The 16,506-nt window shown below is 43.4% G+C and overlaps 1 protein-coding gene across 11 annotated transcripts in view; it reads right to left on the bottom strand.

Moving 5' to 3' along the window:
* Window positions 1-16,506, bottom strand: part of LOC135103708 (uncharacterized) — a 254,425-nt gene that overhangs the window by 137,963 nt on the left and 99,956 nt on the right. For all 11 annotated transcript variants that reach the window (XM_064010316.1, XM_064010312.1, XM_064010310.1 and 8 more), the window contains one exon: window positions 10,331-10,450. In XM_064010316.1, coding sequence (XP_063866386.1) covers window positions 10,331-10,450 — 120 coding nt within the window. The remainder of the gene's footprint in view (window positions 1-10,330; window positions 10,451-16,506) is intronic.

Genomic DNA, 16,506 nt, shown 5'->3' with positions numbered 1-16,506 from the left:
CTACCCTCCTACGGTTTCTATCCTTCTCTCTGTAACTTCATCTCAAATTTCCTTTCTGACCGCTCTATTGCTGCTGTGGTAGACGGTCACTGTTCTTCTCCTAAATCTATTAACAATGGTGTTCCTCAGGGTTCTGTCCTGTCACCCACTCACTTCTTATTATTCATTAATGATTTTCTAAACCAAACTTCTTGTCCTATCCACTCCTATGCTGATGATACCACCCTGCACTTTTCCACGTTTTTTTTATAGACGTCCAACCCTTCAGGAGGTAAACATATCTGGCAGGGAAGCCACAGAACGTCTGACTTCTGATCTTTCTAAAATTTCTGATTGGGGCAGAGCAAACTTGGTATTGTTCAATGCCTCAAAAACTCAATTCCTCCATCTATCAACTCGACACAACCTTCCAGACAACTATCCCCTCTTCTTCAATGACACTCAACTGTCCCCCTCTTCTACACTGAACATCCTCGGTCTGCCCTTTACTTATAATCTGAACTGGAAACTTCACATCTCATCTCTAGCCAAAACAGCTTCTATGAAGTTAGGTGTTCTGAGACGTCTCCGCCAGTTTTTCTCACCCCCCCAGCTGCTCTGTACAAGGGCCTTATCCGTTCATGTATGGAGTATGCTTCACATGTCTGTGGGGGTTCCACTCATACTGCTCTTCTAGACAGGGTGGAATCAAAAGCTTTTCGTCTCATCAACTCCTCTCCTCTAACTGACTGTCTTCAGCCTCTCTCTCACCGCCGCAATGTTGCATATCTAGCTGTCTTCTACCGCTATTTTCATGATAACTGCTCTTCTGATCTTGGTAACTGCATGCCTCCCCTCCTTCCACGGCCTCGCTGCACAAGACTTTCTTCTTTCTCTCACCCTTATTCTGTCCACCTCTCTAACGCAAGAGTTAACCAGTATTCTCAATCATTCATCCCTTTCTCTGGTAAACTCTGGAACTCCCTGCCTGCTTCTGTATTTCCACCTTCCTATGACTTGAATTCCTTCAAGAGGGAGGTTTCAAGACACTTATTCATCAATTTTTGACCACTGCTTTGATCCTTTTATGGGACTGGCATTTCAGTGGGCATTTTTTTATTAGATTTTTGTTGCCCTTGGCCAGTGTCCTTCCTACATAAAAAAAAAAAAAAATCTGCAGTCAGTGTGATCCAGCACCCCACCCACCTGCCAGCACACCAACAAGTGATGTATAAATGTACAGTGCAGTGAAGGAGATACAGTGTTGTGACAGTGTACAGTGTTGTGCGGATATAGGGGTTACTGTGACGAGTCCTGTCTTCGTACCCCTCCCACTACTGTGCCCCCCTACACTAAGGAAGGAAATTGCCTGGGAAATTAACTCCAAGCTGCACCCACACTCCTTCCAAAGCAATTAACTCTAGCGCTGAGACCTTAGCCTGACATGATTGACATGACTGCACCCAACCCATCCCTAGCATCTACCACTGCAGCTGTCACCACCACTACCACCTGCTGAAACTCCACAGAAATGGCAGATCACAGGCCCATCAAGAGGCAAGACCTTCCTGGGTATTACCCTCAGAAGTGGTGTGCTGTCTGTGGGAAGGCTGCAGTCAAGAATGCACCTTATGTTAGATGCAAAGGCAGAAATGACTCCCCCAATGTCTGCCACTCATCCTGCCTCGGAGACTATGATGTCTACATGTGCGAAGACACACTGGAACTACAGAGGTTATGCAGCACTGAAGATGCTGTAGTTTACCTCCCTCTAGATCCTAATGAAAATGCTCCCACCATGCTTGCTGCCCCCAATGAAAGCAACAATGGTGGCGATGCAGACGCAGACATAGATGTGGACAAGAGGCAGCACTACAGGGAGATAGATAAGGAGGATCTCATCTCCTACACCCTACACCTACAGAAGGAGGTAACAAACAAAAATAACATAATTCAGTCCCTCACACTACAAAGGGACTGGATTCTCAATAAACAGACACAAGTGGCAGAACTCCATGACCTCATGGAGGTCCTCATGGAGTGTAAGAAGGCAGACGCGAGAGCCTCCAGCAGCTCTATTGCAACTAATGGTACTCCCTCCTCTATCCTGAGGACCTGGTAGAAGGCATGTGCCTCCTCAGACCACTGGAGGCAGTGGTGGCAATCTGGGAGGCCTAAGCCTCTCATAAGAGTAGCAGATGCCTTCACCACAGTGGCTGCACCCCCCACCACCGCCACCACTACCACAACCTCAGGTAGCACCAACACCACCATTACCACCAATAACAATAGCAGCAGCAACAGTAACAACAACAGTAGCAACAAGTGACAAGAACAGCAGCAACAACAACAGTAACAAGAACAGCAGCAACAATAACAGTAGTAGTAGCAACAGCAACAACAACAGCAGGAGAAACAGTAGCAGTACTACCAGCAGAAATAGCAGTAGTAGCAGCAGCAGCAGCAGTAGTAACAACAACAACAGCAACAATAACAGTGATAGGAGCAAGAACAAGAACAACAACAACAACAACAACAACAACAACAACAACAACAACAACAACAATGGAAGCTGGAAGAAGACCCAGCAACAGTGACCTGGCCAGTGGGCAGGAAGTCACCCCATCACACCTGACCGGCAACCTGTCCCTCCTCCTTGCATGACTCAGCCACAGGTATCTACGTACCCTGTGAGGCACAGGGGAAAGCAAAGGGTCTGATGTTACTACTGCTTCTGCCCTGGCCACACAGATGAGATGTGCTACAGCCACACTGCTGACGAACGCCAGGAACAAAGGCAGGAGAGAATGTTCATGAGGGTTCTGATGGAGGGTTTAGTGCAGTAACAACTTCCCCACCCCCCAGCAGCCCCTTCAGGCCCCCCTCCAGCCTTCCTGGCAGCCACAACCCAGTCACTACCCCAGCTAGAATCCCTCCTCATGGCAGGGCAGACACTAACACATCTCGCCTCACCACCACACCTCAATTGCAAGCCAACGGGAGGAGGCAAGGGAACAGACGCCCCAGCTGTCACCTGACCGTGGTCTCCAGCAATGTGAGAGGACTCCACACCAATGTGGGTGACCTTAGCCACAATTTTGTGCTGAGACATAGTGCTGACATTGTCGCAGTGACAGAAACATGGTTGAGTGATGAGCTGGAGCCGATGTCTGGCAAAATATCAGGCTACTTCCTATGGGTGAGGATGGACAGAGAAAATAGGGTAGGCAGAGGTGTCACTGCCTGTTTTAAGGACAGCCTCCAAAATCAGGAACTTGAGGTAGCCGTACCACACCTGATGGAGGCACTGTTCTTCAGTGCAGACAACAGTGGGCTTCTCCTCTGTGTTATGTACCGCCCCTTGAGACAAGGACGAGCCCCACTAGACTTCCTGACGGAGGAACTCAACACCCTGCTCCAGCATCACAAGTGTTCCCATGTGATGACAGTGGGGGAACTGAACTTCCACATGGAGCAGGATGCCTTCAATAATCTCCTGGCTGTTCAGGGCCTAACCAACCATGTCACCTTCCCTACACACGAGCGGGGAGGGCTGCTGGACCCTGTGGTGACAGACCTACCCAAAGCCAGCATCAGCTGCCAGCAGCTAGGACCAGTGGGCAGTTCAGACCACTTTGCCATGCTGTCTTAGGTCAAGCTGCTAACGGCAAGGGAAGACGTTATCCCGCATATTGTCTGGCTTTGGAACAGGGCGGACTGGCCATCCATGAAGCAGGACATGGAGAACATGGACTGGGAGGCCCTTCTAATGGGAGATGCTGAGACCAAGGCATGCACCCTCACCACCAGGCTCCTTGCCCTCCAACAAATATATCTCTCTAGGCCTGGTGATCCCGCCTGGTTTGGTTTTTCGCTGCAGAGCATCTGCTGAGGCCAAGCATGCTGCCTGGGTGAGATACAAGCAACACCCATCACATAGGAACAAGACGCTGCACCAGGAGGTGTGTAAAAGGATGATGTCCATCTGCAGATGGGCAAGGAATCAGCTAAGGGAGGACAGAAGGTGAAAGCTCAGTGGCCCAGGAGATGACAATAAGACCTGGTGGAATCTGGTGAAGGAGCAACAAGGAACATGTCACCGCAAGACTCTTCCTTCACTCACCAGACCTGACGGATCCACCACCACGAGCAGTGCAGACAAGGCCACACTCCTCGCCGAGCTTTTTGCCAACAAGATGAAGGTTGATGACCCGGCACAACCTGTTCCACAGCTGGCCCCGGAAACTGGCTACATTGTCACCACTATCTTGGTGATGGCAGAGCAGGTTGAGTGGCTACTCGGTGTGGTGGATGTGGGATAAAGCCACAGATGATGTCAGCCACGGCTCCTCAAGCACTGCACTAGAGAGCTGTCAGCTCCTCTCACCACCATCTTCACATCTTGCTGAGGGAGAAGAAGTGGCCCTCAGTATGGAAGAAAGCGCATGTGGTCCCAGTCCACAAGAAAAACTCTAGGTCTGAGCCCAGCAACTACAGACCCATCTCTCTGCTCTCAGTGGTGGGCAAGCTGCTGGAGCAAATAGTGTCTGCTGTCATCTGCCAACACTTGAACGAGAACCACCTCCTCTCAGACAGGCAGTTTGGTTTCAGGTCTGGCCAATCCACCACAGACCTCCTCCTCATCCTCTCCAAGGACTGGCAAGACACCCTGGAAGAAGGCCTGGGCACCCTTGTAGTGGTCCTGGACATTGCTGGGGCTTTTGACAGCGTCTGGCACATGGGGCTCATTGAAAAGCTTCACGCCAAGGGTGTCCAGGGTGATCTGCTAATGCTGCTCAAAGATTACCTCCAGGGCAGGACCCTTCAGGTAGTAGTCAATGGGCAGTCATCAAGGCCTTCACCTGTACGGGCCTCAGTCCTGCAAGGCTCCGTCTTGAGCCCAGTCCTATGGAACATATACATCGATGACCTCCTCCGGCAGCTATCATTTACAGCAGCATATGCCAATGACTGCACACTCTCCCGCTCCTACTGCCGCCTCGACAGTCAGCGTGCCGTCACTGAGCTGAACAGGCAGCTCGGACAGGTGGAGCAGTGGGGAAAGATGTGAGAGGTTAACTTTGCTCCTGAGAAGATGCAGGCAATGGTCATCTCGCAGTCCCCAGGTGCCTCACACACAGTGTCAGGACAGCTGCGTTTTGGAGGCAAGAGCCAGCCACTACAGGATTACATCAAGATCCTGAGCGTGTCTCTGGACCGCAGCCTACGTTTTGATCCCCACATCACTGTCGTCGCCCGCCAGATCTCTCTACCCTGTGCAGGATGGCGAACACCCTCGACCCAAGGGGCATCCTCACGCTATACAGGGCACAGATACGCCCACGTATGGAGTACGGTGCCCTGTCCTAGATGTTGAGTGCCACCACCCACATGCAGAGACTGGATGCTGTGCAGCGGCAAGCCCTGCGCTTGGTGGCCACTGACAAGGACCAACAGCACCCAGCACCAGTAACATCACTGAAGCACCGCCAGGACATGTCAGCACTAGTGGTGTGCCACAAAACTCAGGTGCAGAGGGTCCCCCACCTTGACCCCCTGAGGCTGCTGCCACACACAGTGCAGAGGTGCACCAGAGCTGCGGCTAGTAGTGACGAGCTAGTGAAGGTGCCTCAATCTCGCTCTAGCCAACACCACTGCACCTACACAACCAGGACTTCGTGGCTGTGGAACATGTTCACAGTGGCCACGCCCCAAGTGCAGGACATGTCCACACACCAGGTGAAGCTGGCAGCCCACAGGTGGCATTGCATGCACCTGTCCCCACTGGTGCTTTAAATTTTAGTCTTACATTAATATATTTCATTATTCTGTATTATTATCTTTATGTTAATTATGTATAGTGTTATTCCCAGTAAATAATACCATCATAGGCTTTTTAAATAATTCCATACTCAATGTGGAATTTTAAGCTTTTCTGTAAATATTTGTTTAAATAAATAAAAAAAAAACATCTATAGAATGATAAATGGTATGGAAAATGTGCCCAAAAAAATGTTTTATAAATTTAGACACACAGAGTACAAGGGGACACAGTAAGAAGTTGAAGAAAGTTAACTGTAGAAGAGACATCAAGAAGTATAATTTTCTTCACAGAAGTATGAACAAATGGAATGAACTCAGTGAAGAAATTGTGAATGCCAAAACTATCCATGCTTTTAAGACCAAACTGGATAGATATAGAGACAGGATACTATGAGATTACTCCCCCCCCCCCCCCGTAAACCACAACTAGGTAAATATCACGTGAAGCCACAGCACAACCAGCATCCCACCCTCCACACTATGCCACACAACAACACTCATCCACACCACACTATACATGTCATCCAGCCACATCATGGACACAAAGCCACATCATGCCACACATCATGGACACAAACCCACATCATGCCACACATCATACCAGCCACACAAGAACCCATATCACACTCAGTCACTCAACAATCTATATCCCTCTCAGCTACACTGCATATCACTTGGATCACAACAGCCACACAACAGCTCATATCACACAGTTATACCACATATACTAGCACTGTTTGAGTGTGTGTTTTGCCCTCACATGTGGCACGACATGATGGTGTAATGGTGCAGCAGAGTGATCATGAGTTTTGTACTATGGGTGGCTCTGGACAAGGACTCTGTATACTAGGAGGGCAGTCCACTCCAATGGGCGAGCTGGGGCACGTTCCAAAGAGGTTTACACAACATTATGTAATGTTATAGAATGTGTTTTTTGAGAGGGTGATAATGTCACTGTGAGCTAACAGAAGCTCATGGGCCAGAGAGGCAGTGCAGGAGGACCTGCACACAGGAAAGTCCCCACACACACTGTGCATGTGTGACAGTCCATCACCTTCTCATCACTTAACCTAACCCTAACCTAACTAATCTAACCTAACCTTAACCTAACTACCCTGTACCAAATTACTGGATATGGTCTCTTATTATATTGGGTAGTTTAGGTTAGTCAGGTTAGGTTTGGTTAGTTAGGTTGGATAAGGTTAGGTTAGTTAGGTTAACTGATGATAAGGTGGTGGCCATTCACAGGGCAAGACTTCTCACACCAATCACAAGGCAAGACTGCTTGCACATGTGCAAAGTGTGTGGGCACTTTCCTGCGTGCAGGCCTTCCCAGTAGTATGCTTCTCCCTTGTGGGGGGTTACTGTTGATAAACAAACATAATCTCTGACTCTCACAGGACTCTGTGGCCTCTCTTCTCCTCTCTCCTCCTTTTTGCCTCCTTAAAACTTAATTTCTTCTATGAATAACGTCCATAATGTCTAGTACAGGGTCATCAGCAAGCTCTTCTGCTAAGATCACTGTGGGCAGCCATTTTTGTTAACTCCAGCTGATTGACTGTGCCAAAGAGGGGGAGGAGGGGGTTGCATAAGCTTACATAAACCTCTTTGAAACGCGCCCCTGGATTGACATGTGAACACAACACTGCCAAGCAGCCACTCTGCTGCCACATTGAAGAATGTGGGGAGATAAGTGATCTGACTCACAGATTTTTATTTGTATATACTTTGCCAAGATGAGTACTTGATCATGCTCAGCAATGTACTGTCAAATAATTGCAAGTGGAATAAGGACTTAACATTTTTCACCTTCCTAAGGATCCTGAGAGGAGAAGTAAATGAATTTTTTTTAGACACAGAAGTTGCTCCCTATTTTATGTAATGAACTCATAATGTATCTGAGGGCTAGTTTGTGTCATCGGTATTGTACTGGGCTTTTCAGGTGACAGGTCATGTATCAGCCTAATGGTTACATGGCATTGTGACCGAGGTAATCATGGTTATTCCTTGAATCCACCTCATGAATCGTTGTGTACTGAAGTGTGGTGTGAAAGTGACTGCAATGTGGAATTACTTGCCATAATATGTCAGCTCATCATTCAAGTATCATGCTGACACTCAAAGTCCACTCTACACTAATATCTTAGCAGTATTTTTCAGTATAAATATTAACATCTTATATGTAGTATGTAGATTTAGGCTGGAGTACCATTTCCAGACATAACCATCCAAATTGCTTGGGATAGCTAACCAGGTGAGCCTGTGAATGCTGACTCTATTAACCATTTTGTCCAAAGCCCCAATGCCATTACTTATGATTTTTGACCCAGCCTTAATTATGATTAAACCTGGTAATTATTAAACAAGCAATGACTGGGTTTTCTCTGTGATTTAGACAACTGGGTCAAGAATGAATTTGATTACACAAAACAAATACAATATTCACATTCCTGCCTTTAATTTAAGGATGATATGCATTGTTAAGGAAATCCACAGATGAGATTCAGGGGCCATTTTAACTATAGAGATTTGACTCAGCCCAACTCTTATACTTAGGGTTGGGCTTAACTTCCCAAGTTGAACTTAGTCTAGGTGTTAAATTTATGACAGGTCCAGAGTCTGCTTAACTTTAAGAGTTACACTAAGACTAAGTTAACCAAAGATGGCTAACCATGAAGCCTGAGCCCACCACCTCAAGAATTATCAGTCCCATAATGATGTTTTTGATGACCTGAGTGACTCTGAAATGTTGGACATATATAGAATAAAACTGCAGGAGTGTAATTTATGACATATTTGGCGGGAGATCCCTTGGAGAGCCCCACAAGAAGGAGTGATGTACTGATGCTAATAATTTAAGTGACAATTACAGTTTTATTAAGTCAATGGGAAATGCAGCTCTGCAGCAATGACCTTGGACCTTCATGTATCCTGTTGTTGCAGTGTCTCATTTACCTTCTTAGTAATGGAGCCCCATACAGCTTTTTTGTTTCTCTGAATGAGTGAAGCCCTTCAGGCTACATCTTTCCTCATATACTGACTGGATGAGTGAGGAAAGTCTCATCATCAGTTCAGCTAGGTTTCCTCTGTGGGCCTTTTTAGCCTTAGGGATCATCATCTCTTCCATACTAAAGAAAAATGACAGGAAGGGTGCTGCTGCTGAGTGGAAATGGCACGACAACGCTGAGACAAAATGCACAAACCTTGCACGGGATCTAATTTGCTTATTAATAAACACAAATTAATGCACTCATATTCTTACAAAAAACAGTGACAAATTATCAATTTTTGTTATTCAATCCAAAAAATGTAAAAAGATTGCACTATTAACTCAAAATTGAGAGATATAAGATTTTACCATTTTGTTCTTTCACCATTCATACTGGGACTTAGGGACTGGTCTCAGCACAACTTTAAGACCGCTTAAGAGTGTAAGCAGAAGGCTGAGACGAATTCTGAGAATCTTTGTTAATATGGACCCAAGAGATTATTTTACAGTTCTACAAAAATAAAATATGGTTGAGGATAAATATGAAGACAACAAAAGTGTTCAACAATTCTATACCAAAGAAATTAGAATTGAAAATAAGGTCATAGAATGTGTTCAGAATATACAGTATTTCAGTAGGGAAAAAAAAATGTTTGAGCCCAGATCATGAAAAAAATAAATCAACAGAAGGATAGGAATAAGATAGAGTGCCTTTTGGAAACTAAACAGTGTAATGAAAAGTAATCTCCCTTTCAACAAAAAATAAAAGTATATAGGTAATCAGTGCATTTTACTAGCCCTAACATATGGCCTGAAGAGTGTGACTCACTTAAGTCTACTACTATACAAAAAATAAATTACTTGTTCAACTGTTATGAAACTAAGTAAGTATACCATAACAAGCATTGAGAGATGTGAGGTAGGTGTCTTAAATATCACATACATGAGTAAGCAAAGGGATTAATTAGTGGCTATGAAGGAATAAAGATTTGTACTGGTTTGCTAATATCAAGAGTACTCTCTATATGCTAGTATAGCATTACCATCAGTGGCTTTGTCATAAAATGTGGTACAACAGACTAGAGTGGGTGTTGTGGTTAATTTGAGAGAGACATGTAGAGAGATTAAATGGGGTGGTGGAACCTACAGCTTTGGTTACTTAAGGGTTTACTAGTAAATGTTACATTCAGTTGTATCAAACTTTAACATAATGTATAAATTTATTATTTATGCAGTCAAATTTTAAATAGTAAAGCTACTGGGCATGATAACTCAAGAAAAATTAGCTCTCAAATGGTGCAGATGACAGTAAACTTATGTGAGCAAAAGTAATGTTTCCTGCTGGCCACTGGAGGTGCCATTGTCATGGGGAAGGCAAAAATTTAACACAACCTCCTAGTATACAGAGTCCTTGCTCAGAATTTCTCCTGAGCCAGACCTTATGTTTGTATCAACAAAAGTTTAAAACTTGAATGTCTGCAAAACAGGGAGCATCTGTACATGTCTGCCATAAGAAGGAAATAACTTAAACTTACTTACCTGCATATGAACAGAGCTGAGAAAATCTGAGTCCTGTGGACTTTCAACAGTAACTGTGCCACTTTCAACATCAATATTGACAACATGAGGAGCAGAGGGTGCCAAATCTCCATAAATACCCTGAAGATAAGAGAAAAATAAGTTACAGAAAATTGCTTTATAATGAAATCCTGAAATCCTGCAAAATTAATTATGAAATACCCTTATGTTTCAGAGTGAAAGAAATAAAGAAAGACTATGACATGTCAGGTTGAATGGCATCTGAGACAGCCTAATAATAGCAAAAGTCAAATAAAAGCAATATCCAGGCTTTTGCTCTCATTACAAACCCTATTTCTGATATAATAAAACATTATTCTAGATTGAACCTCCAATATTTCACTATAGCATTGCCAACAATTAATGAAATTGCTAGATGTTACAAGAGTGAAGATAGTGCACCACAGGTAGGCAGTGTGGGCCAGACTGAATAAATGACTGTACTGGCTTGTGGACAATACAAATCCTTGCCAACCACTAAATACAGGGTGAAATGAGTTTCTGCAAATACTGAAAGAGGTGAAAGAATGTGTAATTCTAAGTAGAAAATGTTCTATACATATATGCATTTTAAGGCTTTGATTACCCATCAGAGGAGTTGAAAATGTATTGGACTCACAAGTGTGCTATATGTGTAGTTATGAGGTGACGGACAGATGATTGCATTGTTGCAGCCACTTGGTCAAATTACGAATGGTTTAATCTTATTTTTTGCAAGCTGTGGAATATTATAGTATCTTATAACAAGACAAATGATATTAAAAAGCATGTAATTTACTGATAAGCATTACACGACATTATTATTGCAGTGATTAAAAGTACTCCTGTAAAATGCTACGTGTCATCATCAAAGCGAGGGAGGAGGGGAGAGCGAGTCCAAACAACCTTGAAAACAGCTGAGTGATAATGCCAAGTAGCATTTTACAGCAATATTTTTAACACTTAGTACTTAGAGTTACATGTTCTTTCACCTTATTCAGTATTTGCAGAAACTTGCGTTACACTCTGTATACATAAATAATTGTTAAATAATTTTACCTCAGTTCACATAATACACAAATTAAATTTAAGTACCCATATATTTTGGGTACTTTTTTTGACTATTTTTGGTAAAAAAAATTGTTTAATAGTATTTTCAGATGCAAATGCTTGATGAAGTATTCAGTGATGCTTCACCATGACATCACAACCAGTAGGTAAAAAATTAGAGATGCTACAATACACCAAATACTAAGATAAAGTTGGCCTAACAAAATCATCAACTGTAAAGATAAATGGACAGTGCACAGATTCCCTACCAACTACAAATTCACAGTTCACAAAATCCATAAAACCAGAATTATATAGTTGTACTCAAGTTCATCAGTTCAGGTATCTATCATATTTTGGGCATACTCAAATTTGCTTACTGGTATTTTCAAATCAAAACTATTACAGAAGCATCAGTCAGGTAGTATGACAAAGTAAATAATACACTGAGATAGGCATGTCATACCTGATATATTCAACCAAGCTCTGACCAAAGGTCATTAGGCTCCCTGATGTTTACAAATTTATCTTAAAGCAATATTTAATTATTTTTACCTATTACCTTAAATTCTGTAGTATGTATTGGATAATTAATGAGCTTATACCAAGATTGTGTTTGAGATTTGAGTGGATATCTTGTTTTACTTCTAATAGCTACCATTATTGAAGTACTTTCTGCCAAACAGGTATCATCTGTGTACATTTTCTCCTTTTTATATACTGGTATACTTAAGATGAGGAAATGACAGTGATTAGATATTTCTTAACAAACAAGAAATAAGATGAATGAGGTATTAGATTAAGCAGAAAATACAGATTTACATTTGAGATGACTATCTTTGTTCTTCTGAAGAGGTTAGATTCTAAAGCCTTATAAGCTCTGTTCACCTGATCGCAGACAAACAAGCTACAAGTTATCCAGCTGCTGAGAGCAAGGAGGTAATAGGCACCTGTCAAAATGATAATTACTCCCAGCAAGGTCTAAAGCATTGGATCAGGAAGTGTTGTGAACTTATCATTAAACCCAGCTGTGACCTCACTGAAAGTTTCCCTTTGAGTCTCACAACACAAGGGGGCAGTCATATCCTGCCCTTTAAAGACAACTCTCTTCCCTCACACAAAATTACAAGAACCTAATTACACACACACACCCTTCACTCAAAATTCAAAATTATCATGACGACTCCTACACCAGCCTCAGAGTCCCCATCTCAGGAGGGAACCACAAGTGTCCCCAGGTTGGATTGCTCTTCTGGTATCGACCCTAAGTGTCTTGACACCCCTCTCAACTTTTTCTTCATTAACTTCTGCAATTTTTGCAATCATACATCTAATTTTCAATCTGTAGAACACCACCTCTCCTCTACTAAACCTCATCTTCTTATTCCTCACGGAAACACAGGTGTATGAGGCAGCTGACAGTAGCCCCTTTTATGTTCCCTCCTTTTTTTTTTTTTTTTTATGTAAGAGGGACACTGGTCAAAGGAAACAAAAAATCCAACAAAAAAAAAAAAAGCCCACTGAGATACCAGTCCCAGAAAAGGGTCCAAAGTGGTAGTCAAAAATTGAAGGATAAGGGTCTTATAACTTCCCTCTTGAAGGAATTCAAGTCATAGGAAGGTGGAAATATAGAAGCAGGCAGGGAGTTACAGAGTTTACCAGAGAAAGGGATGAATGACTGAGAATACTGGTTAACTCTTGCATTAGAGAGGTGGACAGAATAGGGGTGAGAGAAAGAAATCTTGTGCAGTGAGGCCATGGGAGGAGGGAGGCATGCAGTGTAGAAGAGGGGGACAATTAAGTGTCACTGAAGAAGAGGGGATAGTTGTCTGGAAGGTTGTGTCGAATTGATAGATGGAGGAATTGAGTTTTTGAGGCATTGAACAATGCCAAGTTTGCTCTGCCCCAATCAGAAATTTTAGAAAGATCAGAAGTCAGGCATTCTGTGGCTTCCCTGCATGAAATGTTTACTTCCTAAAAGGTTGGACATCTATGAAAAGACATGGAAAAATGCAGGGTGGTATCATCAGTGTAGGAGTGGATAGGACAAGAAATTTGGTTTAGAAGGTCATTGATGAATAATAAGAAGAGAGTGGATGACAGGACAGAAGCCTGAGGAACACCACAGTTAATAGAATTAAGAGACGGTGACCATCTACCACAGCAGCAATAGAATGGTCAGAAAGAAAACTAGATATGAAGTTACAGAGAGAAGGATAGAAGCCGTAGGAGGGTAGTTTGGAAATCAAAGCTTTGTGCCAGACTCTATCAAAAGCTTTTCATATATCCAAGTCAACAGCAAAAGTTTTACCAAAATCTCTAAAAGAGGATGACCAAGACTCAGTAAGGAAAGCCAGAAGATCACCAGTAGAGCGGTCTTGACGGAACCCATACTGGCAATCAGATAGAAGGTTGTGAAGTAATAGATGTTTAAGAATCTTCCTGTTGAGGATAGATTCAAAACTTTAGATAGGCAGAAAATTAAAGCAATAGGACAGTAGTTTGAGGGATCAGAACAGTCACCCTTTTCAGGAACAGGCTGAATGTAGGCAAACTTCTAGCAAGAGGGAAAGGTAGATGTTGACAGACAGATCTGAAAAAGTTTGACTAGGCAAGGTGCAAGCACAGAGGCACAGTTTTGGAGAACAATAGGAGGGACCACATCAAGTCTATAAGCCTTCCAAGGGGTTAGGCCAGTGAGACCATGGAAAACATCATTGCGATGAATTTTAATAGGTAGCATGAAGTAGTCACAAGTACATGAAGTAGGGCAAGATACAGATATGAGATTGTGATCAGAGGAGTCCAACAGAGAAGAGAGGGTGACAGCATAACCAGAAGGTCAGGTAGAGGTCAGGTAAAGATTAAGAATAACGGTCAGGAATATGAGTAGGGTGTTGCACCAATTGCTCTAGGTCGTGGAGGATAGCAATTTTGAATGATAGTTCACCAGGATGGTCAGTGAAGGGAGAGGAAAGCTAAAGTTGGTGATGAACATTGAAGTCTCCAAGAATGGAGATCTCTGGAAAAGGGAAGAGAGTCAGAGTGGGCTCCACTTTGGAAGTTAAGTGGTCAAAGAATTTCTTATAGTCAGAGGAGTTAGGTGAGAGGTATACAGCATAGATAAATTTAGTTTGAGAGTGACTCTGTAGTCATAGCCAGATGGTGGAAGACTTGGAAGATTCAAGAGCGTGGGCACAAGATTGGGTTAAATAGTTGCACACAAACACAAAGCCCAGCTTTGGATTGAAAATGAGTGTAAAGAAAGAGTCATTTGCCTCAAACACCTGAGTTTCAGTGAGGAAAAAGAAGATGAGGTTTAGAAGAGGAGAGGTGGTGTTCTACAGATTGAAAATTAGATCTTAGACCACAAATGTTGCAGAAGTTAATGAAGAAAAAGTTGACGGGGATGTCAAGACACTTAGGGTCATTATCGGAAGAGCAGTCTGACCTGGGGACATTTGTGGTGCCCTCCCCAGATGGGGACTCCGAGGCTGGTGTAGGAGTCGCCATGATAATTTTGAATTTTTGAGTGAAGGGTATGTGTGTTATTAGGTGCTTGTAGTTTTGTGTGGAGGATGAGAGTTGTCTTCAGAGGGCAGGTTGTGACTGCCCCCTTGTGTTGTGAGACACAAAGGGAAACATTCAGTTAGGTCACAGCTGGGTTTAATGATAAGTTCACAGCACACCCTGATCCAGTGCTTTAGACCTCACTGGGAGTAATTATCATCTTGGCAGGTCCCTACTGCCTCCTCCACCTCCTTTCTCTATCTTCATTTTCAATCCAAAGCTGGAAGTTGTGTTTATGTGCACAACAACTTAACCTGCTCTTGTGCCCACACTATTGGTTCTTCCCAGTTTTCCACCATCTGGCTACAACTACAGAGTCACTCTCAAACTAAATTTATCTTTGCTGTATATCTCTCACATAACTCCTCTAACTTTAAGAAATTCTTTGACTACTTAACTTCCAAAGTGGAGCACATTCTGACTTTCTTCCCTTTTGCAGAGATCTCCATTCTTGGAGACTTCAATGTTCATCACCTGCTTTGGCTTTCCTCTCCCTTCACTGACCATCCTGGTGAACTAGCCTTCGACTTAGCTATCCTCCACGACCTAATGCAATTGGTGTATCATCCTACTCGTATTCCTGAGCATCTCGGAGATACACCCAACATTCTTGTCCTTTTCTTAATGTCTAATCCTTTTGCTTATGCTGTTACCCTTTCTTCTCCGTTGGGCTCCTCCAATCAAAATCTCATTCCTGTATCTTGTTCTAATGCTCCAATCCCTTCTCAGGACCCCCCTAAGTAGAGGTGCCTCAGGCATTTTGCCTCTGCTAATTGGGGGGGATCTGAGTAGGTATTTTACTGATTTTCCTTGGAATGACTACTGCTTCCATGTCAGAGACCCGTCTCTGTGTGCTGAGCACATAAGAGAGATGATAGTGTCTGGCATGGAGGCATACATTCCTCACTCTTTTTCTCAACCTAAACCTTCCCAACCTTGGTTTAACACAGCTTGTTCTCATGCTATACATGAGAGAGAGGTGGCCCATAGAAGGTACTTAAGCCTTCCATCATCAGAATCTCGTGCACTTTATATTTCTGCCCAGATCCATGCCAAGTCTGTTCTCCAACTAGCCAAAAACTCCTTCATTAAAAGAAAGTGTCAAAATCTTTCAAGATCTAACTCCCCTCATGACTTCTGGCATCTAGCCAAAACATCTCCAATAACTTTGTTTCTTCTTTCCCTCCTTTATTTCAGCCAGATGGCACCACTGCTATCACATCTACAGTAAAATCCCTCTCATCCGGCATTCGAGTATCCGGCAGCTTCAAGTATCCGGCACATTTTTCCCCGAGCCTTAAAATCAATAAAAAATCAACGTGTACTCATAAAATCTATTAAAATTCCCGCGCGAGGCATACTTTGTCCCCTCGCCACCAGAGCACACTGCTTCGCACCACCCATGGCCCACTGCACTGTGTTTACTCAGTGACTCAGTCCCATGTGTGCACTGTTTATCGCCTGACGCCTTCATCATGCCTAAAGTTGTAGAAAAGAGGAAACGTGTTGTGCTTACACTTAAGCAGAAGGTAGACATT

Source organism: Scylla paramamosain, chromosome 9, assembly GCF_035594125.1.
Source record: "Scylla paramamosain isolate STU-SP2022 chromosome 9, ASM3559412v1, whole genome shotgun sequence".
Taxonomy (NCBI): domain Eukaryota; kingdom Metazoa; phylum Arthropoda; class Malacostraca; order Decapoda; family Portunidae; genus Scylla; species Scylla paramamosain.
The sequence above is the reverse complement of the archived record's forward strand: the minus strand, read 5'-3'. Positions and strand labels throughout refer to the sequence as shown.